Source organism: Dendroctonus ponderosae, unplaced genomic scaffold (genome assembly GCF_020466585.1).
Source record: "Dendroctonus ponderosae isolate FM_Combo_2020 unplaced genomic scaffold, Dpon_F_20191213v2 Dpon_F_20191213_12, whole genome shotgun sequence".
Lineage (NCBI taxonomy): Eukaryota > Metazoa > Arthropoda > Insecta > Coleoptera > Curculionidae > Dendroctonus > Dendroctonus ponderosae.
This window is the reverse complement of record NW_026017316.1, coordinates 2,455,761-2,477,689: the sequence shown is the minus strand read 5'-3', so window position 1 is coordinate 2,477,689 and position 21,929 is coordinate 2,455,761. Positions and strand designations below refer to the sequence as shown.

The 21,929-nt window shown below is 59.8% G+C and overlaps 7 protein-coding genes across 12 annotated transcripts; 3 read left to right on the top strand and 4 right to left on the bottom strand.

Moving 5' to 3' along the window:
* On the top strand, positions 1-2,728 carry LOC109542106 (glycogen [starch] synthase; the record flags this gene model as incomplete). Its single annotated transcript, XM_048662968.1, is given in 13 exon segments — positions 1-57; positions 113-294; positions 342-533; positions 584-784; positions 844-952; positions 1,011-1,285; positions 1,338-1,504; positions 1,555-1,673; positions 1,738-1,811; positions 1,865-2,087; positions 2,145-2,308; positions 2,357-2,557; positions 2,606-2,728. Coding segments are annotated over 13 exon segments (1,994 nt in total), but the record flags the coding sequence as incomplete, so codon positions are not given.
* A 36-nt stretch (positions 2,729-2,764) lies between these two features.
* Positions 2,765-5,985, bottom strand: LOC109536565. The gene is made up of 4 exons (XM_019902834.2): positions 5,897-5,985; positions 4,251-4,774; positions 2,907-4,198; positions 2,765-2,851 (listed from the first exon to the last, which is right to left on the bottom strand). The coding sequence occupies exons 1-3, from the start codon at positions 5,925-5,927 to the stop codon at positions 4,025-4,027; spliced, it is 729 nt and encodes a 242-aa protein (XP_019758393.2). The 5' UTR covers positions 5,928-5,985; the 3' UTR covers positions 2,765-2,851; positions 2,907-4,024.
* Positions 3,272-4,004, top strand: LOC109536566. Its single transcript, XM_048662977.1, has 2 exons — positions 3,272-3,460; positions 3,513-4,004. The coding sequence occupies exons 1-2, from the start codon at positions 3,272-3,274 to the stop codon at positions 3,978-3,980; spliced, it is 657 nt and encodes a 218-aa protein (XP_048518934.1). The 3' UTR covers positions 3,981-4,004.
* Positions 4,837-5,859, bottom strand: LOC109536563 (U3 small nucleolar ribonucleoprotein protein IMP4). Its single transcript, XM_019902832.2, has one exon. It carries the CDS (start codon positions 5,766-5,768, stop codon positions 4,872-4,874), a length of 897 nt encoding a protein of 298 aa, XP_019758391.2. The 5' UTR covers positions 5,769-5,859; the 3' UTR covers positions 4,837-4,871.
* Positions 5,986-6,072: 87 nt separating the features above from the next.
* LOC109536549 lies at positions 6,073-14,098 on the top strand. 4 transcript variants are annotated; one of them, XM_048662964.1, is made up of 14 exons: positions 6,073-6,159; positions 6,462-6,739; positions 6,797-7,060; positions 7,120-7,505; positions 7,566-7,922; positions 7,975-8,179; positions 8,235-8,473; positions 8,526-9,378; positions 9,605-9,681; positions 9,735-9,936; positions 10,134-10,268; positions 12,767-12,950; positions 13,008-13,169; positions 13,869-14,098. In XM_048662964.1, the coding sequence occupies exons 2-10, from the start codon at positions 6,552-6,554 to the stop codon at positions 9,884-9,886; spliced, it is 2,721 nt and encodes a 906-aa protein (XP_048518921.1). In that variant the 5' UTR covers positions 6,073-6,159; positions 6,462-6,551; the 3' UTR covers positions 9,887-9,936; positions 10,134-10,268; positions 12,767-12,950; positions 13,008-13,169; positions 13,869-14,098. The 4 variants fall into 4 exon arrangements, with proteins under 4 accessions (XP_048518921.1, XP_048518923.1, XP_048518920.1 ...); XM_048662966.1 differs by lacking the exon at positions 6,073-6,159 and having other exon boundaries at positions 6,298-6,739; positions 6,800-7,060; XM_048662963.1 differs by lacking the exon at positions 6,073-6,159 and having other exon boundaries at positions 6,298-6,739.
* Positions 14,099-14,321: 223 nt separating this feature from the next.
* LOC109536548 (putative inorganic phosphate cotransporter) lies at positions 14,322-20,250 on the bottom strand. 3 transcript variants are annotated; one of them, XM_048662971.1, is made up of 9 exons: positions 20,172-20,250; positions 16,990-17,174; positions 16,677-16,928; positions 15,721-15,808; positions 15,443-15,663; positions 15,228-15,377; positions 15,043-15,175; positions 14,750-14,991; positions 14,322-14,696 (listed from the first exon to the last, which is right to left on the bottom strand). In XM_048662971.1, exons 2-9 carry the CDS (start codon positions 17,140-17,142, stop codon positions 14,517-14,519), a joined length of 1,419 nt encoding a protein of 472 aa, XP_048518928.1. In that variant the 5' UTR covers positions 17,143-17,174; positions 20,172-20,250; the 3' UTR covers positions 14,322-14,516. The 3 variants fall into 3 exon arrangements, with proteins under 3 accessions (XP_048518928.1, XP_048518926.1, XP_048518927.1); XM_048662969.1 differs by lacking the exon at positions 20,172-20,250 and adding an exon at positions 19,088-19,322; XM_048662970.1 differs by lacking the exon at positions 20,172-20,250 and adding an exon at positions 17,635-17,950.
* On the bottom strand, positions 20,023-21,746 carry LOC109536562 (4-hydroxyphenylpyruvate dioxygenase). Its single transcript, XM_019902831.2, has 10 exons — positions 21,673-21,746; positions 21,596-21,622; positions 21,480-21,542; positions 21,317-21,421; positions 21,133-21,258; positions 20,993-21,082; positions 20,831-20,931; positions 20,464-20,776; positions 20,172-20,411; positions 20,023-20,118 (listed from the first exon to the last, which is right to left on the bottom strand). Exons 1-10 carry the CDS (start codon positions 21,673-21,675, stop codon positions 20,044-20,046), a joined length of 1,143 nt encoding a protein of 380 aa, XP_019758390.2. The 5' UTR covers positions 21,676-21,746; the 3' UTR covers positions 20,023-20,043.
* Positions 21,747-21,929: the final 183 nt, after the last annotated feature.

Genomic DNA, 21,929 nt, shown 5'->3' with positions numbered 1-21,929 from the left:
CCGCCGAGGAGCAGAACCGCTGGACCTTCGAGGTGGCCTGGGAGGCCGCCAACAAAGGTACCGCCCCATGGGCCCCGCGCAGTCGCCCCCCTTCTAATCCCGCGCGTTGCAGTGGGCGGCATCTACACGGTGATCCGCTCCAAGGCCTACGTGTCCACCGAGGAGATGGGCGACCAGTACTGCCTGATTGGCCCCTACAAGGAGCTGTGCGCCCGCACCGAAGTGGAGGACGGGCCGCTGGCCTCCAGCACCCTCAACAGGGCGGTGGACGCCTGCAGGGCCAAGGGCTTCAAGGTGGGGCCGCCCCCAACGCTCACGCGCCTCTAATAAACGGGTTGCAGGTGGTATCGGGGCGCTGGCTGGTGGAGGGCAACCCCCAGATCATCCTGTTCGACGTGGGCAGCGCCGCCTGGAAGCTGGACGAGTTCAAGCAGGAGCTGTGGGACAAGACGAACATCGGCGTGCCCCATTTGGACATCGAGGCCAACGACGCCATCATCCTGGGCTACATGCTGGCGGACTTCATGGCCGAGGTGGGTTGCATGGCCTGCTGCAGGGGGCGGGGCCTAATAGTGGGGCGCAGTTCAAGCAGGCGGCGCAGCAGGACGGCGAGGACACGCCCCCCAAGATCGTCGTCCACTTCCACGAGTGGCAGGCGGGCGTCGGGCTGATCGCCGTGCGCACCCGACACATCGCCGTCGCCACCGTCTTCACCACGCACGCCACCCTGCTGGGGCGCTACCTGTGCGCCGGCAACACCGACTTTTACAACAACCTGGACAAGGTGAGACGCGCCCCTTGCGATGACGGGGGATGATGATGATGATGGTGGCTTTTTTGCAGTTTGCAGTGGACGAGGAGGCGGGCAAGCGCCAGATTTACCACCGCTACTGCATGGAGCGCGCCGCCACCCACTTGGCGCACACGTTCACCACGGTGTCCGACATCACCGGTAAGTGTAATTAATTAGCGGGCCCAGTTAATAACGGGGGGGCGGGGCGGTTTTTGAGGTTACGAGGCCGAGCACCTGCTGAAGCGCAAGCCCGACGTGATCACGCCCAACGGGCTCAACGTGAAGAAGTTCTCCGCGCTGCACGAGTTCCAGAACCTGCACGCCCTCTCCAAGGAGAAAATCCACGAGTTCGTGCGCGGGCACTTCTACGGCCACTTCGACTTCGACCTGGACAAGACGCTCTATTTCTTCATCGCCGGCCGCTACGAGTTCGGCAACAAGGGCGCCGACCTGTTCATTGAGGCGCTGGCGCGCCTCAACCACTACCTCAAGGTAGGGAGTGGGGCGGGGGGCGTGGCCCGGGCTCATGATTGGTCGGTTGCAGTCCGCGCACCCCGACATCACCGTGGTGGCCTTCATGATCTTCCCCACCAAGACGAACAACTTCAACGTGGAGTCGCTGCGCGGGCACGCCGTCACCAAGAGTCTGCGCGACTCCATTGTGGACATCCAGAGCAAGGTGGGCAAGCGCATGTACGAGGTCTGTCTCAGGTAGGTGCCGTCGGCTCTGTTGGGCGCGTTCGCCATGCTGGTGCTTTCAGTGGGCGCCTGCCGGCTGGCGCCGACCTGCTCACCAAGGAGGAGCTGGTGCGGCTGAAGCGCTGCATCTACTCGCTGCAGCGCGACGGGCTGCCGCCCGTCACCACCCACAACATCATCGGTAAGACCGGGCTGCGCCCCTGGCTTTCCCTTTCAGCACCCCTAACCGACGTGCTGGCTTTTAGACGACTGGAACGACCCGGTGCTCAGCCACGTGCGGCGCTGCAACCTCTTCAACACCGCCGAGGACCGCGTGAAGGTGCGAGTAGGCGGCCGCTAGGCCCTAACTAACTAAGCCCCCCTTATGCGCAGATCGTGTTCCACCCGGAGTTCCTCAGCACCACCAACCCGCTCTTCGGGCTGGACTACGAGGAGTTCGTGCGCGGGTGCCACCTGGGCGTCTTCCCCAGCTACTACGAGCCGTGGGGCTACACGCCGGCCGAGTGCACCGTCATGGGCATCCCCAGCATCACCACCAACCTGAGCGGCTTCGGCTGCTTCATGCAGGACCACATCGCCGACCCGCAAAGCTACGGTGCCGCCCCATAGTCGCCCGCTCCGCCCGCCCCCGCTAACCGCCCTCGTTTCGCAGGCATCTACATCGTGGACCGGCGCTACATCGGGCTCGAGGACTCGGTCAAGCAGCTGGCGCACTTCATGTACGACTTTGCGCGCCTGAGTCGCCGACAGCGCATCATCCAGCGGAACCGCACCGAGCGGCTCAGCGACATGCTCGACTGGCGCAACCTGGGCGTGGTGAGTGGCGCGCGCCGCAGGGGCCGCCCCCGCTAACATGCTGCGCAGTATTACAGGCAGGCGCGCATGGAGGCGCTGCACCAGCTCTTCCCCGACTACGTGGAGGAGATTGAGAGCTCCATCGGCACCCTGAAGTACCCGCGCCCCATCTCGGAGCCCCCCAGCCCGAGCTCCAGCCGCATGACCACGCCCGCCGCCTCCGTGCATGGCAGCGACGACGAGGGCGACTCGGTGGACAGCGAAGCTGAGGTGAGTGCGTCTGCGCGGACCTTCGGGCACTCACTGAGCTGTTTCTAGCTGGAAGAGCTGCGCAACGGCCACCACTAGCCCCCCCCCTAGGTTAGGAACCCCGCCCGTTTACATTTCTACTTACTACTAGAGTCTAAGCAGCCGTTGTTAATAAAAAACCGACCAAATCGAGCTCTACTTACTTTTCAACCCCAATCAGGCACCGAGTGAATTAGACGTTTTACTTGGCGTTTTTATGACATTTCGTTGCTAAACTATCGGGGCGAAGCCCCTCATGTCCTTCGGGGGTCAGCACTGCAACAAAACGGGGGGATTAGCGGATTGGCCCGAAAAAGTGCAAGGGGCTCACCTTGGGGGGACAGGGGCAGCAGGGCGGGCACGGGAAGCAGCAGGGCACGTACACGCACGGGACGCAGCACGGCATGCAGCAGACGGGGGGGCAGCAGGTGGGGACGCAGCAGGCAGGCGGGCAGCAGGCAGGAGGGCAGCAGGACATTTTGGGGCTTCTGGGGGGGAAAATCACTGGAATTTGGAGCACTGTTGCACAGCAGCTTGTCGCACGCGATGTGAGTGTTGATCGGTTGCCCGGGACGACGCGGCGTTTTGTTTGCTACGCCTGCTCGAGCCCGCGTTGCCAGGCGACGCCGATCAACCGTGTCAGCGGTCAGGAAAATTCCAGTTTTGTCCAGAAAATTTTCGTGTTTGGGGCCCAAAATGGCGGCCGACCTGGTGGCTGGGCTGCGCCAGCTGGTGCAGCGCTACGACAGCGGGGCGCAGTGCGCCCCCACGCAGGACCCGTGCGTGACTTGCTGCATGGTGAGCGCGCCCCCCATAATGGCGCCTACGGTGCCCCAGCCGGTGAAGCCGCTGCAGCTGCCGTGCGCCGCGCCCAGCAGCCAGCAGGTATGTACCACACGTGCGCCCCAGGGCCGGTTGACTGATTGAGTGGGCGCAGCCCGCCATGAGCGAGGAGGAGGCGGAGAGGACGCGCTACTCCAACTTCTACAACAACTACAATGTGGACTGGCACGCGGAGGCCAGCGGGGGGGCTGGGGCGGACCCGCGCCGCGGGCGCTGCAACGGCGTGACCACCGACGGCCGAAGCCCCTGCTGCGGCAAAAAGCCGCCGCCCCCCGCCGAGGACAAGGGGTGCCCGACGGGGTTCCAGCCCTGCACGATGCGGCTGACGCCGCCGCCCGGCTGCCACCCGTGCGGCGTGTGGGGCGCCCAGATCCAGCCCTGCCCGCCCAAGGCCAAGAAGAAGCGCGCCCAGTACCAGCCGGGCGCGTGCGTGCGGCCCTGCTGCAAGCACTGGGCGCCCAAGGAGGACGCCTGCCAGTACGACGAGCCCTGCCGGGCGCAGTGCGTCAACCACCCGCCCGGCATGAAGCCCAAGAAGCGCGCCAGCGCGGCCGCCTGCTAAATAAACGCGTTCGCTGAAATAATACTAAAGCGGTTTAATTCCAGCTACAATCCAGGCATGATAAAGGCGACGTTGTCCAGCGTGCTCAGCAGCTGTTCGGGGCTGCAGCAGCCCTGCTGCAGCTCGGGGATCTGCTGCGTCAGGCACATGAGAGGCCCCAGGGCGCACAGCAGGGAGTCGAGCAGCACCGAGAGGCTCCCGGACACCGCGATCTGGCCCTGAAACAGCGCCAGGTGAGAGGGGCAACTGGGGCGGCGCCTGCGGGGTTACCTCGTGCTCCTTGAGCCGCTCCCCGATGATGGTGAGGCTCTCGCCCAGCAGCTTGAGGTGCGCGGCCACGTCGATGGGCTTGATGCCGGTCACCTTGTAGGCCTCCTTCGCCTTGGGGCTGGGCGGCGACCGCTTGGGCGTCCGGATGCGGGGCGCCCCAGGGTCGCCCTTGGCCGCCTTCACGATCTTGCCGTCCCTGATCACCAGCTGCGACTTGCGGCTTGCGTCCAGCCGCTTGAAGCCGCCCTCGTTCTCCTCCAGGTCGCTCTCCGACTCGACCGAGTCGTCCACACTGCTCTCGGCCGGCTGCTCGTACTCGCTGCCGTACTCCGAGTCGCTGCCCGCCTCTGCGAAGGGCGGCGCCTCCTCCGGCTTGGCCGCCCGCTTGGGCGTCTCTGGGCGCTTGGCGGGCGCCGCCCGCTTGGCGAAGCCCCGCTCAATGTCGTCGGGCGACTCGAAATCCATCAGTTTTGAGGACTTTTTGCGCACGCGGCCGCTGCGTGACACTCCCGTCACCTCCAAGTCTGCAACGTGGACGAATGTTTAGTGTTTTGAGGCGGGTTCTAACTACAATCAGGCAACTGGGTGAGTTTGACGCGTTTAATGGTGAGAGTGACAGAGTTAGGCGTCGTCCTGCAGCCAGCCGTCCTTGTCGCTCAAAAAGCGGCGCTTGGCGCTGGTGTTCATGTAGGGGCGCAGCGCCCACTCGGTCTCCGCCGCGGCCTCCGTGTCGAGCGCGCACAGCTTGATCTCGTAGGGGCGCAGCTGGAAGCGGGGCCCCACCTCGGACAGCTCCACCTGGCGCTCCACCATGCGATAGGTGTGCTGCCGGAAGCTGATGTGGTCGTCGTGGTTGGCGAAGGTGACGACGCGGCGCGCCTCCGCCTTGGGCACGGGGAACAGGCATTGGAGCACGCGGGCGATGCGCCCGCCCAGGGGCGTGGCGAAGTTGTGCAGCACCAGCTGCGGGTACTGCTCGGACATGGTGCCGATGTCGGGGATGTCGTGGCGCATCACCACGTCCGAGATGGTGAAGTAGGCGGTGGGGCCGTGCGGCAGATGCGAGACGATGAGGCCGTCGGGCACGCCGCGATGCTCGTGCACCACGATGAAGTCGGTGACGTCGTTGGCGCGGCACGAGTGCAGCAGCTGCTTCATCTCGAAGTTGCCGCGGTTGAGGCGCTGCGCGTTCGGGAACACCAGCCGCAGCTCCTTGACGAACATCTTCAGGCGGGCGCTCGGGTCGCGCGACGTCGTTATCACGATCTTGGGGTCCTCGGCGCCCGCGTACCGGTACTCGTCGTCCTGCTGCTGCTGCGCCTGCTGCGGCCCCCCGTCCTCCCACTCCAGCTTGCTGGCGTAGTGCAGCGCCTTGGCCTGCAGGTCCCCATGGATCTGCGTGTTCCCCTCCAGGCTCTTCTTCACTCGCTGCTTGTTGTCCTGGATGGCCTTCTGCCGGCCCTCCACTGTTTTCTTGTAGATATACTCGCGCCGCAGACGCGCCTGCCTTCTCAACATATTTATGGGGCTCTGAACTGCACCACAACAAACTCACGCGACAACTGCACCAAGCGAGGTTAACCTCAATGTGACGAGTGAGGTTAGAACCCGACCGCAACGTTGCCGCCCGCCCCTGGATCGCTTACCTTCGGTCTTGGCCTTCTTGCTGCCCTCCATGGTAAACCGTGGCGCTCGAATGGGGCTCCTCTAGCTGGCGGGCCACTTTCAGCAGCAACTCAACACAAACCACAACAATCAAAGCTGATGCCAGATGCCACAAAATATCCCTCTATGTTATGGGGGTATGTTCTGTGTCAGATGCAAGATCCTGCGCCCAAAGGGCAGTGTTGCCAGCCTCATAGATGAAGACAGCATGATAGAGGAAGAATCCAACACTACCCAGGGTTCGGTGAGCTGAAAATAATGCAAAATTGAAGGAATTTTGACAAAAAACACAGTCGTTCAACAAACGCCCCACAAGCCAAACAACGCAAAGTGTTTCCTATTTAGTATAGTTGAAGAACAAAGATAGAAATAAAAACCGACCATTTCAGCCTAAAGAAAATTATTTTAAAACGTTCTGCTAAGATGAGAATGTTCAAGTTATATTATTGATTGGGTCGGATAAATCGGTATTATATTGATGAATACCAAAGTATTGGAAAACACAGTATTTATTTATCTGCCAATATTTTTTTAAACTGGCAACAGCGGAACTACACCCTCGCTTCACCACTTGTCGTAAGTCACTCGCAGCAGGTTTAACCTCAAAGCGGCCAGCCACAACACAACAAAGACGCAATGGAGGCGATCAACAACTGCTCGCTGCAGGTCAGGGCGAAGCCCGACTGCAGCACCATCGGCCTGAAGTTCGACGTGGGCGCCACCACCTTCCAGCTCTGGTGCACGCTGAAGCACAGCTTCGCCTGCCACTCGAACGAAGGCTTCCTGGCCAAGCTGCTCGAAATCGCCCAGGAGTACCTGGTGAGGTGAGTGGGCCCCCGACCACCGTGTGGGCGGCGGCGACTGAAAGCGCTGGATTTCAGCAGGCAAAGTTCGGGCAGTGAGCAGGGCCAGAGCGACGGGGACTCGGGCAATTCAAGCAGCAGCGCCCCGCTGGAGCCGGAGGACGCGCCCAAGCTCCCTCGCAGCCGGAAAAAGGGGCCCAAAGGCGGCGAAGCCCAGGAGCCGTGCCGCTACTGCGACGCCAGCCACTGCGACAGCGACTGCCCCGTCCACAAGCCTGCGGAGCTGGTGGCGGACGCCCCGGCGCTCTGGGACGGGTTCTGCAAGAGCCCCGAACTGGCCAGGTGRGTGCCAATCAAAAATTATCACTCAAAGCTGATTGGGGCATGGGGGTGGGTTCCAGGAGTTCGCTGCCSAGSTGTTTGGCGTTTGGGGCGCGCGACACGGGGGTGGTGGCCAAGCGGGGCCTGGCGGCCCACACGCAGTTCGGCCCCCTGATAGGGGCGAAGCGCACCGCGGTGGACATTCGCGACGACTGCGACATGAAGCACATCTGGGAGCTGCAGCTGGGCGCCGGCAACGCCTACCTGGACACGGAGGACCCGCGCAGCTCCAACTGGATGCGGGCCGTGCGGCCGGCGCCCACGCGCCAGGGGCGCAACCTGACCGTGCTGATCAAAGACAGCGGGCTCTACCTGGTGAGCATCCGCGCCCTCCTGGCGGGCGAGGAGCTGCTCTACTGGCAGGACACGTTCGAGGCGGGCGGCCGCAAGAAGCCCGACAAAACCGGTAGGCTCGCGCCCTAATCCCTCCGCCCCCCCGTTGAAGCAAAACAACCGTTTGCTGCAGCCTGCGGCGGCTGCAACATGGCCTTCGAGCACCCGCTGCACTACAAAGTGCACTGCTCGCTGTTCCACGACACGCGCTTCAGCCTGACCATCCGCAAGTACCACTGCAAGGTGTGCGGCGCCGCCGTGCTGGGCAAAGACAACATCCGGAAGCACGCGGCCGAGCAGCACAACGGCAAGGGCGCCTACCAGTGCCAGTTCTGCAGCAAGTTCTTCCTGCGCCTCAACTACCTGGAAATGCACCGCACCTACGGATGCTCCGCCAATCCGCAGCGCAGCAAGTCGCTGTGCGACTTCTGCGGCCGCAACTTCTGCCAGCCGCAGAAGCTCAAGATCCACATCAAGCGCATGCACAGCGGTGAGTGCAGCTGCTGCCTTCGGGCCTGCCGACTGCAGCGGCGCTGTTGCAGATCTGGCCGACGCCCTCAAGGACTTCCAGTGCAGCAAGTGCCTGAAGCTGCTGGGCTCGCGGGCGGCGCTGCAGCGCCACATCAAGGAGGTGCACGACAAGCAGGGCGACGCCTCCTACCCCTGCACGGTCTGCACCAAGCACTTCCAGAACAAGTCCAACTTGAAGATCCACATGCTGACGCACAGCGGCATCAAGCCCTTCAAGTGAGCCCCTCCACAGGTGCAAGGGAGCCCCTGCAGGTGCGCCACTCTGTTTCAGGTGCACGGTGGCGGACTGCGGCGCCGCCTTCACCACCAAGCAGTGCCTGCAGCTGCACTACCGCAAGGTGCACAGCTTCGACGAGAACTCCATGCCGAAGATCGAGCGCGCCGTCTCCTACACGCTGCAGGCGTACAGCGGCGACCAGAAGGCGCAGCCCGAGCCGCCGGCGGCCTTCGAGGAGGCGCCCCTGGGGCTGCACACAGTGGAGCAGATGATCAAGGAGCCGGCCGCCAAAGGTGGGTGGGGCGCCGCCCCCTGCTCTCGGGTGGCTGATTGTGGGGCTTGCAGGCGAGAAAAAGTGGGAGTCGCTTCGCGCCGCGAGCTTCGAGGGGGCGCAGCCCAAGTACTCAATCGCCGACACCTCCAACGCCAGCCTCCTGGTGGAGGCGGCGCTGGACTCGGTCTGCAACGACGCCAGCCTGGACATCGACGTCGAGGTGTCCCACACCGTCCCGGACTGTCCCGATCTGTACGCGCTGCAGGACGACTACCAGTCGCAGGACATCAACCTGATCTCGCCGTCGGTGGACCACGTCTCCGTCACGGACGAGCTGGAGGGCGACAGCAAAGGCCCGGGCTTGCAGTACGGGCTGGCCGAGGACCAGTTCCGCCCCAAGGGGGCGGAATCCGCGCCGGGGCGGGCGGCGTTCGCCCCGGGGGGCTGGCCGGGCGACAGCCCGCGCCGCTACGAGCCGGCCCACCCGGACCTGCTGGAGGACGCGGTCGAGGGCAAGGGGCCCCTGGGGCTGCGCGTCAAGCCCTCGATTCGCATGCACGACTACTTCCGGCGGCTCTGGTTCGAGGAGAACAGCGAGTGCGGCCCCCAGGCCGAGCCCCTTGAGGCCGACCCGGACGGCAGGCTGCGMGTCTACGACGCCCCCAAGCCGACCGACTTGGGGCCGATGGACGGGCGCGAGCCCGACCTGCAGGGCCTGGACATGTCCACGCGCAGCTTCCACAACTACCCGGCCAACATCAACCGCTTCCACCCGGTCTACCCCGAGCTGGACCTGCGGCTCAACTACACGCCGCCCCCGTACGACCTGGTGCGCGTCGTCTCCCTGGATCTCTCGCCCCCGGGGCGCCACAGCGTCGACCTCACCCTCAGGGGCCTGCCCCTGCACCAGATCACCAACTCCAGGTAAGGAGCAACTCCTGCGCAACTGGATCTGTCAATTCCTCCGCCGCCGGACAAATTGACAGACCGTATAGTGACAGGCTTCGGCACGATTATATCGCCCTCTCTCTTGCTCATCTCAGCCAATGTGGCGCTTGCTCGTGTGAATTCGCGAAGCGAACGCGCAGATTGAGTCCTCCGCGGAACACCCCCCCCGGGTGGGACTGACGGGTTTTTGACACTGTTGCAGGTTGCTAGGCGACCACGGGCTGGGCAACAAACACCGCATCTTCGACCAGGCGCGGATGCTGGGGGGCGATTTGGCAGGTAAGAAGCCTTGTTTGGAGGCCCCGAGGGTTTTTGCTGAGCACGCGTTGTAGGAGGCGAGCAGTTGGGGGAGCACGGGAGGCCCCTGATGGGCGACAGCCACCTGGCGTTCGGCGCCTACCCAGCAGTGCCCCAGCCCGGGTACCATGCGGCCGCATCCCCGGCCAGCGCCGGCTACCACCACCCCTACACCTACTACCCCTAAGCCTATTACTTAGCGCAAAGGGGGCGCCATCTCGTCGCCGAATCGGCCAGGTAATAGCCCCGTTCACTTTCCCTAATGAGAGCCGTTTAACGGCCCATCGGCTGGCGGCTGAGCGACAGCGTTTTTAGATAAGCAGCCTCTTTCAATATTGAATCAGTAATTATGGGAAAAAATGCGACTCAACCGCCCCGCGCCCCCGATATGTCACTTATTAAGTTAAATGCGAGTACGGGTTTTATCGGTTTAGGTGGCCGCCCGCCGCCCCCCCATGGATGTGCGGCGGTTGAGCGGGCGGGGGCGCATGTCCCGCAAACTCCACATAACTTCGGAAGTTTCGCGCTGCGTCCAACAGTTTGTTGCTGAACCGTCAACTGGCAGACAGGTGAGTCCAAGTTGCACTTTTCTTTGCATGTTGGGGCCCGTTAGAGCTTTTTTGCCCAATGGAGCCCCGGTTTTGGGGCGGGTGCGCCAAGAGCGACCGGAAAGGTGGGATGCAGTTTTTGCGTCGGGCGACTGGTTGCGGAGTTATGGGCGATTCTCGGGTGGGCTGCCGCCCATGGGCGGCTCTAAGGATTTTCGCGTTTTTCGTTCGCGAATGGCCCAGATTCAGATGCGAGCGTTTTTTGGCGGTTTGAAACTGTTTTTGCCGCAAATCTTCATGGGGTTTTTGCGCGATTTTCGCCAAATTTCTGCCAAAGTGCGACTTTTCAAGAAAATTGTTGCTCTTGATCAAACATCAGGCCAAGGGGCTCAGCGGCTCTTTTTCCCCGGCGACCCAATGAGGGATTTGCGAAAAAATGTCCCAAAACTGTTTTTTTTTTCACATTCAAACCGCAATATCTTCCAAATTAGACAAAATGCGCCAATTCCGGGTATGTGGCTGAAAAGGGCGTGCGAAAGTCCTCAAAAAGCTCCTTTTCACTTTTTCTCTAAATCCCTTAATAAGCGCGCTGTTGGCAGTTTGTCGTTTTGCCGTCGGACGTTGGGGAAAAATGGGAATTTCATTTTGCGCCCAGGTGAGGACGCGTTCTGCCCGACTGATGCGCCTTGCAAAGGGAATGTTTGCGGTGGCTCAGCTCCCTGCGAAAAGTTTTCGCAAAAAAAGCCCCAAAACTGGGTGTCCAAAAATCGTTTTTTTGGACACCCAGTTTCTCCCAAACGCGCCAAACCCGGGCGTTTCCCAGCACGCCACTGGGCAGTTGGTACTCGCTTTTTCTCTAACCGCATCAATAACTGAGTTATCGACAATTCTCCGATTTCCCGTCGGATTTTCGGGGAAAAGTCGCAAAATTTGCCCACCGTTGGGTCCCCTTCAAGCGGTCCCCAGCAGTTCTGTGCGCCAAAATGGGGAAATTTTGCGGGGATTTGGGGAAGTTTTGGAGGTTTGAAGACGGTGCCCCGTACGAGTCTGTGGAAGGTTTTCCGTCTTCGCCCAGCAAAGGGAAATTTTCCAATTTTTCTAAAATTTTGCTCGAAATCACTTTTTCTCCTTGGAGTTTTGCGCGATTTTCACTTGATTACGTGTTTCTCCCAACGCAAGCGTACTACGAAAAAATGTCGCTCTTGATAAAACGTCCGGCCCCCGACTGGCCGGAAAACTGGAAAATCCCCCATTTCTCCCAAACGCGTCAAACCCTAGAAAGTTGGTACTCGCTTTTTCCCTAAACCCGCTAATAGGCGAGCTGTTGGCAATTTTACGTTTTCCCGTCGACTTTTTAGCAGAATTACCCTCAAATTTTCATTTAGGCGCTGCCGCTTCCCCAAAAGTTCCGAAACCTCGCACATTTTTTGCTCCCCATTTCGCTTGGTGGCCTTTGAATGCCCCTAAGCCCCTTGCCCACATGCCACGCCCCTTGGCAATGTTCCAGTAGTGCGCAAGCCGGCCCTGAGCGGGTAGACGCAACGCAGGTACTGGGCTAGTGTGGTCTTTGTCTGGCACATTGAAAGGGGCATAGCGTGGGTCGTCTACCCGCTCTAGCTACCCCCGGTGGGACGCATCAAATGCACAGGGTCGGACTGGGTTTTTCGTTGGGTTCCCGTGCTTAACTTGCAGGTCGTCCCACGCAGAACGCGTAAACCCATTCGAAGAATATTCCCATGACCCGTAAATAACGCCGCCAATTAATTAGCCCACATTAATTAATTAGTTAAAACATACGTGCAACTTTATCGGGCATCGATGCGTGTGTTGCGAGCGACGAATGAAGCGACTCTTTTCTATGGATTATGCCATTTAATGTGCGGCCCTAATTGGGGGATAACGCGCGCTCCCCATCCCCGGCGGGGGCGGCATTTTGCCAATGTTTTCTTCTCTTATAGCGGCAAACAGCCCAATCGAATTTCCGCGTTTGCATTCCCCCCAATTGTTGTTCTTTGCCGCCCGCCAAATGGCTTTTGAATTTCAATTCGGCGGCTGGTGTTTGGCATAATTTATTCGATTTGGGCAGGATATGCAATTACGCGGCATTAATCGGCGCTACGCGCCCCACATTAATTACCAACAGGCCGATTGAGACTCTGGAAGCCGGCCCTGTGGTGCAACGTGTCAGACGTGTGGGCTGCGACATGGCACCCTGGTACTGTCCTTGTCGGGCGCAGCGCTTGTGATGGTGCGCGCCTTGTTTGGCATGCGCCCGCCCAGGTGGAGTGACGCGCCGAACGCACAGGGCCGGACTGGCCCTGGGGGATTTTTCTCCCGGGAGGAAAAACCCCCCCGGTTTCCGAGATAGCAAACTTTTCTGATTTGGATCGCAATAAGGCGGCGCTGACGGGGGGTAAACACAATAAAACGCGGTTGTTTGATCGCGCCCTCATAATGAGTTTGACTTGCAAAACTGCGCTAATTAATCCGCAATAATTAACGCGGGGCTTGTTTTGCAGAAATGGCCGTTTGCTTCCATCATGCCGCCCTGGTTTTCGCCCTGTTCTTCACCTGGTTGCTGGCGGGACGGGCGCGTCCAGCYCCCGATCCGGCCCCATCGAGGCTGCAGCCCCAGGACCGCAGCCTCAAGCCGCGCTTTCTGATTGCGGCGGAGCTGCCCGAGCTGTTCGAGCGCCCCTACAGGTAGGCAGCAGCTTGCGGCCCATTCCGGGCTGCTTAACCGGGTTCGGCATGTTGCAGGGCTCTGGACAAGGGGATCCGGCCGCGGAGCACCCGCGTGGGCGACGACCTGTTCATAGCGCGCGGCTATGGAAAACGGTCTGGCAAGGCGCAACAGATGCCCCTGATGATCCCTAGGGGCTACGGGAAGAGGAGCCAGGACAATGTGGATCGGCTACTGTGGTAAGTCGCATTTCCCCGATTTCCCGGGCCGCATTGTGGACGCGCGTTTATCAATTAGCGCGTGCATTATTGGAAGTGATGGAGCGCCGGATGGATCAAAGTGATAGGGCTGTATGTTAATTAGGCAGGAATTAGGCGGGAGCGCAGCAGGAGGCCGGTGGAGAGCGCGTTTTTCGCCTGGATGCAGGGCAAACTTCGCCCTGTCTTAGGGGGCCTTGTGTGGACTTGCCCAGGGATTGAGGGGATCGGGAGGCTCGGGTTCCAAAGCTTTTCTTCAGCATTTTACGCAAGCCACATTTGAGGCGAGTTCCAATTGAGCTAATTTTCGCAATTTTCCTTCCGGGGGCAGATTTCGATCTGAAATTTGGGTGTTTTCCTTTGCGCCTACTTCAGTTCGCTGTGGATGATCGAAGACGATCAGCCCGATGGGGTTAAAAACTAACCGGATTAAGTCCAAGTGGACGACGGGCGATTCGTCACGAAAGTCCAGCGAAGAGGCGCAAATTAACCGATGGTTCACTCTGGAAAATTGGCCGCGCAAACGGCCCCGTTCCGCAAACTTTCAATCAGCCCAACAACTAGCAAAGTTCGATTGGTTGTTTGGGAGCGCGCGATTTGCGCCCCGTTTTCCCATTTAAATGCAAATCGCAAGTGAATTGGAATGTTTCGGCGTGCGGAAAAATGCTGGTTGTTTTGCAGCCTCATCACCAAATGCAACGGGCGGCTCCAGGTGGAGCTGGACGAGATGGAGGAGCAGCCGCCCCAGGACGCCGCCGCCCCCGATGAAGACTGAGCGCCAGACTAAGCTGACGTAGTGCTCCTGAACGTTGTGCCATTTCCTCACTGTCTCACTGTCTAATTAACTAATTAACTACTAATGGATTCTTCTCTGTTAATCGAATGACAGAAAAAGTACATTTTCGTAAAATTGCACGAGTTTCACTTTGGTTGCCCGCCCCCTGATCCCAGAGTCCTGCTTCTGCGCTGAGGGGCAAATGCTTCAGAGCTACCCGAGCCATCTAGCGGCGGTTCATGTGCTTGCACAGGGGCTTTCCTCCAAAGTTCGCGTTGACGACAATCTGGCGAATGCGCATGCATTGGGGAGTATTGACGGCAATAGGGCGAATGCGCTCGAAATGAAACTCGCACCGGTTATTTTCAACTCAATGGAATTTCTTTAAAAATAAATCAGCTTACAGCTAGCAATAACTTAATAAGGGCCCCCAGGGGGCGCTAAAAACAACAACTTAGCCTAGGTATTCCTGCCGCATTATCACCAGCCCTTAAGTAGCACGCAAACACGCCGTCCATCCAGCTCGCTTACCTTAAGAATCACATTATGGGGGTTTAGGTCTGCGTGACCGCCACCTGCCGCTTGGCCTCCTTCGGGTCCTTGGGCTCCTCCGGCTCGGCGGGCTGATCCCACGGCTGCCGCTGGCCCGAGCTGAACAGCACGAAAAAGGTGCAGCAGGCCGCGTAAACGGCGGCGGCGGTAATGAACACTTTGCGCCACTTCGCGATGCTCGGCTGTAAGCAATTGGACGTCAGTCGCCGGTTTTAGTGGCCATTGGCGCGCTTACCGTCCCCTTCACCATGTAGCCGGCATAGATGGGGGCCAGGAGGCCCGCCAGATTGGCCAGACAGTTGGTGAACGACATCAGGATGCCGGCGAATTGGGGGCTGATGTCCAGATGGTTCACCTTAAAGCCGGAATAGATGCCGCCGTTGAGCCCCACGCCGCAGGTGAGGATCGCCACCGTCAGCCATCGGTCGCAGCCGGTGAAAGCGGCCGCGAACAGCGCCACCGCCGGCCCGTACTGGCCTAAAAGCCCCCAACTTTAGTGGCGAAAGCGCGACGCGCGCCAGCACTTACCAATGGCGTTGATCAGCTTCCGCACGATGGTAAGCGTGAAGCAGGGCTTGGTAAGCAGCCAGTCGGCCACGTGGCTGATGAAGATCGAGAAGAGCCACATGGCCAGGTAGGGCAGGGCCGACAGCAGCCCGTTCTAAAAGCAGCAACATCAGGAAAATTGCGGCGGAAATGGGGTCAAAACTCACGTCTTTTAAGCTGAAGTTGAGCACTTGCTTCATGTAGGTGGGCAGCTCGGTCATCAGGGTCTCGTAGCCGTAGTTGTGGCCCATGTGGGCCAAAAGGATGGCCCAGAAGGGCAGCGACGTCACAATCGACTTCCATGGAATAGGCGGCGTCTAAAACAGGGGGGGGGGTTTCGGTCAAACGAGCCTGTTGGGGGCCCCGATCGAAAAGCACCTACCGCCTGTCCAGCCACGCGCCCCAAGGTCTTCTGGATGTACATCCGCTCCTCCGGATGGATCTTGGGGTTCACTTCCGGGTCCTCGTACACCCACAGCAGGAACAGCACGCACCAGACCGTCCCCAACGTGCCGAAAACGTAGAAGATCGAGGGCCAGCCCGCCTTCGAAACGGCCAGCAGCCCGCTCAGGGGCATGGAAATCACCGTGCCAAACTGCGCCCCTTTTCGCACCAAAGAGTCAATGAACTTTCCTCTGCGGTTCCAAGCGGTTCACTTACCGGCGTAGATGAAGGCCCCCATGCGGCTCCGCTCGTTCGGGGGGATCCATTTCGCCAGCAGGGCGTGCGTGCAGGGCACAATGGGGCCCTGGAAGCCCCCAAAACATTACTGACACTACCTGTCAAATTTTGACTTTGTTTCGCGCTTTGTCACCAGGAAAGCGCGTTGCCAGATTGCCACAGTGCCAGAGTGCGCACCTTATCTAAATTCCCCAGTTTATTGTCTGCTGAATCAGCCGGCGATAAGCGAGTTTATTGTTTACGGGCGATTCACGTGCGCGGAATGCAAATAAAGTCAAGGCCCACTTTAGAGGATCAAAGGCAACGCCGCTGTCCATGGTGGAAAGACAATGGGCAGGCTTCAAAGGCCAATCCCGCCCTGGTCTCCCGGCAACAGCGCAAACACCGACTCGGACCAGTGAGGCGACATGCGGCTCTGCCACGGGGCGTGTGTGGGACAAGGAGCGCAACAACCGGGCCGGTCGGGGCACGACTGCGCCCACTGGAGGCGCCAGGACCGGCTTCCATTCACTTCGCCGCAAACGGGCGTTGCCAGAGTGCCAGACTGCGGGCCTTATCTAAATTCCCCAGTTTATTGCCTGCTGAATAAGCCGGCGATAAGCGAGTTTATTGTTTATGGGCGATTCACGTGCGCGTAAGTGCGCAAATAAAGTCAAGGCCCACAGGCTGAGAGCTGGATTGAGGATCGAAGGCAACGCCGCCTTCCATGGTGTATAGCCAAAGGGCCCTGGCCCCACCAAGATTGTTGCGCTTCGAAGCCCAGCCCCGTCCTGCGCTCGGGCAACATCGCAAACACCGACTCCGACCAGTGAAGCGACGCGCGGCCCTACCACGGGGCGTGTGTGTGACAAGGAGCGCACCACCCGGGCAGGTCGGGGCACGACTGCGCGCGTTGGGGACGCCAGGACCGGCTTCCATAACTTTGGTTCACTCACCTCGCCCAGTCCCTGGATGAATCGCACAATGACCAGCCACCAGATGCCAAAGTGGGCGGCCACCGGCACCAGCAGCCCGAACACCGAGTTGATCAGCATGCCGACGCCCAGGAAGTAGATGTTGCCATATTTCTTGGCCAGAATCCCGAACGGGATCTGCGTGATCACGTAGCCGTAGAAAAACGAGGAGAGAATGTAGCCCTGCAGGTCGGTCTCCCAGACGAACTCGCCGTCACTGGCCGCCGCCGCGCTCTGAAACCCCGCCCCTGGTTACTATTAAGCGGGCGGGCGTGGCCCGGGGGGCGTGACTTACCGCGTTCTGCGCAGTGAAGCCGCATTCCACGTCGACGCCCTTTGCGGTTGTGTCCGAGTCGGCGCCGATCGCCGAATGGTTCACCATGGCAACGATGGCCACCGACATGTTGGTGCGCATCACGTAGGCGTTCGCCATCCCCAGGAACAGCATGAACGTCACAAAGTGCCTGGTGCCGAACCACACTGGAACAGTGCGATTGAGGTTAGGAGACATCCTAGGCTTGGGAATTGGGGGCAGAAAAAAGTCGATTAAACTGGCAGCCGCGTCGCGTCCAATTTAGAAAAATCGGTGGGTTTTGGACAGCGTCCACATGCGTCCGGTGATGGACAGTCGCACGCCACTGACGTATGGCCGTTTATGTAACCGGTTGGTGCGGCTGATTCAATGCCAAGTCGCGCTTTCAAATGCCTGCGGTGGGCGAATTGGACCAGTTAGGACGGCGCGTTTTGGCGCAATTTGAAGGGCGAAGCCCCCCCCCTACAGGCCCTGCGGGACCAGTTCGGACGCGGACTTTTTTGATGGTTCCGTAGCTAAAATTGCCCTCTGTAAGAGCAGGAGAGTTTTCCGTTTTCCGTTGGCAAAGTGAGGAGGCTTCAGAGAAGCCAGAACTCAGACCCACGCGGTGACTCAGAGGGTACTCACCAGCGGCAGCGGGCGGCACCGGGGGCGGCACTTCGCGCTCAAACACCTCATTCGGGTAGTAGCGGTTGGTTTTCCCGAACAGTCGGCCCATCGTAGGCCGCCCTTCGGGCTCAGATGCCCTCAGATCGCCTCAGTCGGCCGTCCCCATCGCCGCAAATTCCCCAAGCAAACGCTCCCAAATCGGATGGTTCCTGCGAGCAGTGCAAGGCCGGAATAAAACCCCGAAGGAAAAAAAACCCGAACCGAATAAAAAGCTGCACGAAACGCGACTGGTCGCGTTTGAACTGAGACTGTCTGGCCTCTGGCCGTGGGTCTTAGTAGTCCAACAGTACAGGTGGCCAACTTTCCATTTCCTTCCATGGTGGGCCTACTAGGGCCGACTGGCGGCCTGAGTGCCGCTGAACCGCCGCGAAAAAGTCGTCCAAGGCTGGCGGCCAATGGCGGAAATAATGCGCAAACGGTTCCCCACCTGCCAAGGTGGTGAGGCCTCAAATGGCACGCCACTGATTCACCTTGGCCGCTAATCGGGTAATTGTTTTGCGGTTGTGTGCAGCAGGCACGTTTTTGCAATTGAATTTCATTTGCACGTGAATGCGGCCCTGCGGCGGCCCGCGGAACGGCCCTAGCGACCGACCTGCCTGCCTAGTGCCATCTTTGTCGGGCGCATTGCTAAGGGCCGGCGGCGGCCCTCTGGCGTGTCCTGCTCTCAGTCGCACCATCCCCGGAAAGGCGCAGGGCCGCACTGGCCGCTTTTGCGCTCGCCTCACTGGTGAACGGGCTGATTGCAGCCAATTAGCCAGATTGCTTAATTGGATTGTGGTTGATTGGCTGCTTCCTTCCGTGCCAGATTGGCGGCGCCGCCACTGGCCCGCTGTGAATTAGTTGGGAGAAAATTGCCGTCATTGTTTGCCCAATTTGTTCGCGCTCTGATGACATTCCATAGGTGCGAAACCGTGCCACTAATTGGTCAAGATCGGCTGCTCGGCACGTGCTCATAACCTCACTTCCGCCATTGATTGGCTGGTATTCAGGCGCCGAAAGCGCCCGAAGGCCTTCGGCCTCGACATTCCTGCGCTGGTTTCTTATGCAGCTAAGAGCCTACCAGCGCAGTTGGTATGCCTGGCACGTACCGTGGAGGTCACTGTAAGTCCAAAGAACCTGATTTGGGGCCCTGAGGATTTGGGAAATTTTGAACCCAAAACCCGCGATTTTTTGCGCAAAACCCCTCGAAAACTCCCCCGATTGTTTCCCCAGTTCCCAATCAACCAACAAAACCCAGTCCAACCCTGTGCGGTTGGACCTGGTCCAAGCACACCCGAGGGTGCAGACCGAGCGGCGCGTGCAGTGCGCCAGACAAGGACAACAGCAGCCGCGCAGTGCGCGGCCGAAGGCCCTACGGGCCGAACGACAGGGGCGGCTTCGCGATTATTTGGAATCAAATTGGGCAACTTACCAGATGGTGGTTGGATGACGTCGTCGTAAGGGGGCGGTGCGCCCTTTCGGCCGCCCTCCTCGATCTGCAGCTCCCCATTGGCGAAGGTCATAATTGCGCGAAATCGCCGCTCTGTCTGCACACTGTCTGATTGGCGCGCTCTGAATCTCACTCGGACGGATTTGACTGCTCACTACCAGTGATCGGCGACTGGTGCGCGCCTTTGTAGATTGGTTGAATGCGTGCTCACGTGACCTCCCAGCTAATCAACCGGGCTTAATGATTGTTTGCTTTGTACAGGTGGGTTTTGCACGCGATTTCCCCAACGTCTCTCGTGCTTCTCTCTGCCGTTGTCGCACAAAACCGCGACCAAGCAAACGAGCGTTGATGAGCCCTAAAACAATCGAAAATTATTGGCCAATGACAATAAAATGTCGATAACCGGCCGTAAACGGCTTAAGCGTTGAACGCACGCCAATGGAGAGCGTGGCGAATCGCATTGTTTCGCCCGCAAAAAACTGACCCGATTACGGGCCGCAGCGGGTTGATTGGCCGGCGCCGTTGCCCAATGGGGAAACGTGCCCGCGTGAAGGGACGGAAAATCCGCCAATTAGCAGAGGCGTGAGTGAAACTGTCCACACCGGTGCGAGTCAACAGATCGCATGCTATTGCTCGCCGTGACTGGGCAGAAAATCCGCTAACTACTTGAGCAATCTGGCAACCTGCGGCTAATCCTGCTAATGTCTTTTGCAAATTTGCCTTTCATTTGCACAATCGCCGTAATAAAGTCGCCAAGTTTCACTTCGGGCGCAGTCCGGCACTGCGCCGTTTAACGCGCAGGGTGCGCTAATCAAGGACACGCGCCACTCCCCCTGGCCATGGGCGCGACAAGGACAGCACTAGCAGGGCAGGTGGGCCAACCGGGCCGGCCACAGGGCCGGATTGAAACGCAATCGCCTGTTCGCAGTGTTTAATGCCTATAAGTTGCCGCGCTTGGCCTGCTCCACTTCGATGGCCTGAAACAGCGCCTGGAAGTTGCCGGCGCCGAAGCCCTAAAACCGCCCTCTCGCTCAAAGCCCCGCGCATCCACCCCCCAGCGACTCACATTGTGGTTCCGCCTCTGGATCAGCTCCAGGAACAGAGTGGGGCGGTCCTGCATGTTCTGCGTGAAAATCTGCAGCAAATACCCCTCCTCATCGAAGTCGATCAGAATCTTCAGCTGCTCCAGCACGCGCAGATCCTCAGCAATCCGCACTTGGCTGCCGCGCAGCTTGCTGCGCAGTATCTCATAGTAGGCGGCGGGGACTTGCAGGAAGTGCACCCCTCTGGCCTGCAGGCTGCGCACCTACAACCAATCAGCGTTCAGCAATCGGTCAATTGGGGCCCCGCAGGGTTACCGAGGCGACGATGTCCTGGGTGTTGAGGGCGACGTGCTGCACCCCCGCCCCCTTGTAATAGTCCACGTACTCCTGGATTTGGCTGCGCCGCTTTCCGGCCGCCGGCTCGTTGATTGGCAGCTTGATGTTCTCCTCCCAGTTGGCCATGACGATGCTGCGCAGCGCCGAATACTCGGTGTGCAGCTGCGCATCGTCCACCGACCAGAACCGGTGGAACTGGAGCACGCGCTCGTACCAGTCGGCGACCGACTCCATCTCGCCGTCCGCCTGGTTGCCTACCACGTGGTCGATGAAGTCCAGCCCACCTGGCGGCCTGCGGCAGAAGCGCGCTTTAGCCCTTGGCAAGGGGGCAGTGGCCGAGACTTACAGGTTTCGGGCCAGTTCGTCATCAGGCAGGGGGGCGAAGCCCGGCAGGAACAGCCCGCGGTAGCTGGAGCGATCCAGGAAAGTGTGGACAGTGTCGCCGTACTGATGTAAAAAAGCCCCAATATTAGCTGATTAGTGCCCCACTAAACAAGCCGATGCTCACCGTTTGAATGCTGGCGCCCTTGATGGCCCCATCGCCGTCCTCTTCAGTCCACAGGTCGCGCACCACTTGGGCGCCCATTTGCCGCGCATGCTGCAACAGACCGGGCCTTAGGAGGCGCTCCTAGTCCCTCAAGTGCTCACCTGCAGAATCCCCTCCAGGTTCCCCACCGCGAAGGCGATCGCCTTCACTCCATCCCCGTGCTTAGTCACGTGGGCCCCAAACTCCCCCTCGTCGCCCTCGTAGGCCGAGGTGAACACCAAGGTGATCTGCAAAGAATCGGGGGGCGGCTTAGTAGGGGGCCTGTGCTCCTAGGGCCTGAAGTACCTGGTTCTGGCGCACCACATGGGAGGCGAAGCCTCGCTCTCCAGTCTCCAGGCCTTTGTAGGCCAGCGGCTGGAAGCCCAGCCTGGTCACGTAGTAGCTGGCCGCCTAAGGAGGTAAACCTAGACTAGGGAGGTTTCACGTGGCGGTTGAATGGGGTAAATACCTGCTTGGCGTTGCCTACGAAGAACTCCAAATGGTCGAAGGCCAGAAACCGTCCATTGGTGGGCTGCAACAGTTGGGGCCTGGTTAAAGGGGGCGGCGCCTCCACAGGGGGCTTACCTGCGCTCCTTTGTCGGTGTACGAAGTCTGAAAATTCCAGGGATTAGGGGGAGCAGATGGGGGGCCCAGGTACTTACCATTGTTGTCGCTCTACTGGCTGGAATGGGCGGCTGGGGGGCTTTTATAGGTGAAGCGTGTTTACGGGCAGTCAAGGTTTTATTCAAATGGGCTTTTGATCCGGAACAACAACAACAACAACAAAGTTGTTGTTGTTTGTGAGCGCGTTTGCGCCCAGATGGGGACGGGATGGCGGATGCGCCCGCATTTTACATTAGCCCGGTTTGGGTGATCGGGGGCGCAGTTTTGGTGGGTTTATGGGTGGTTGCCCCTGAAC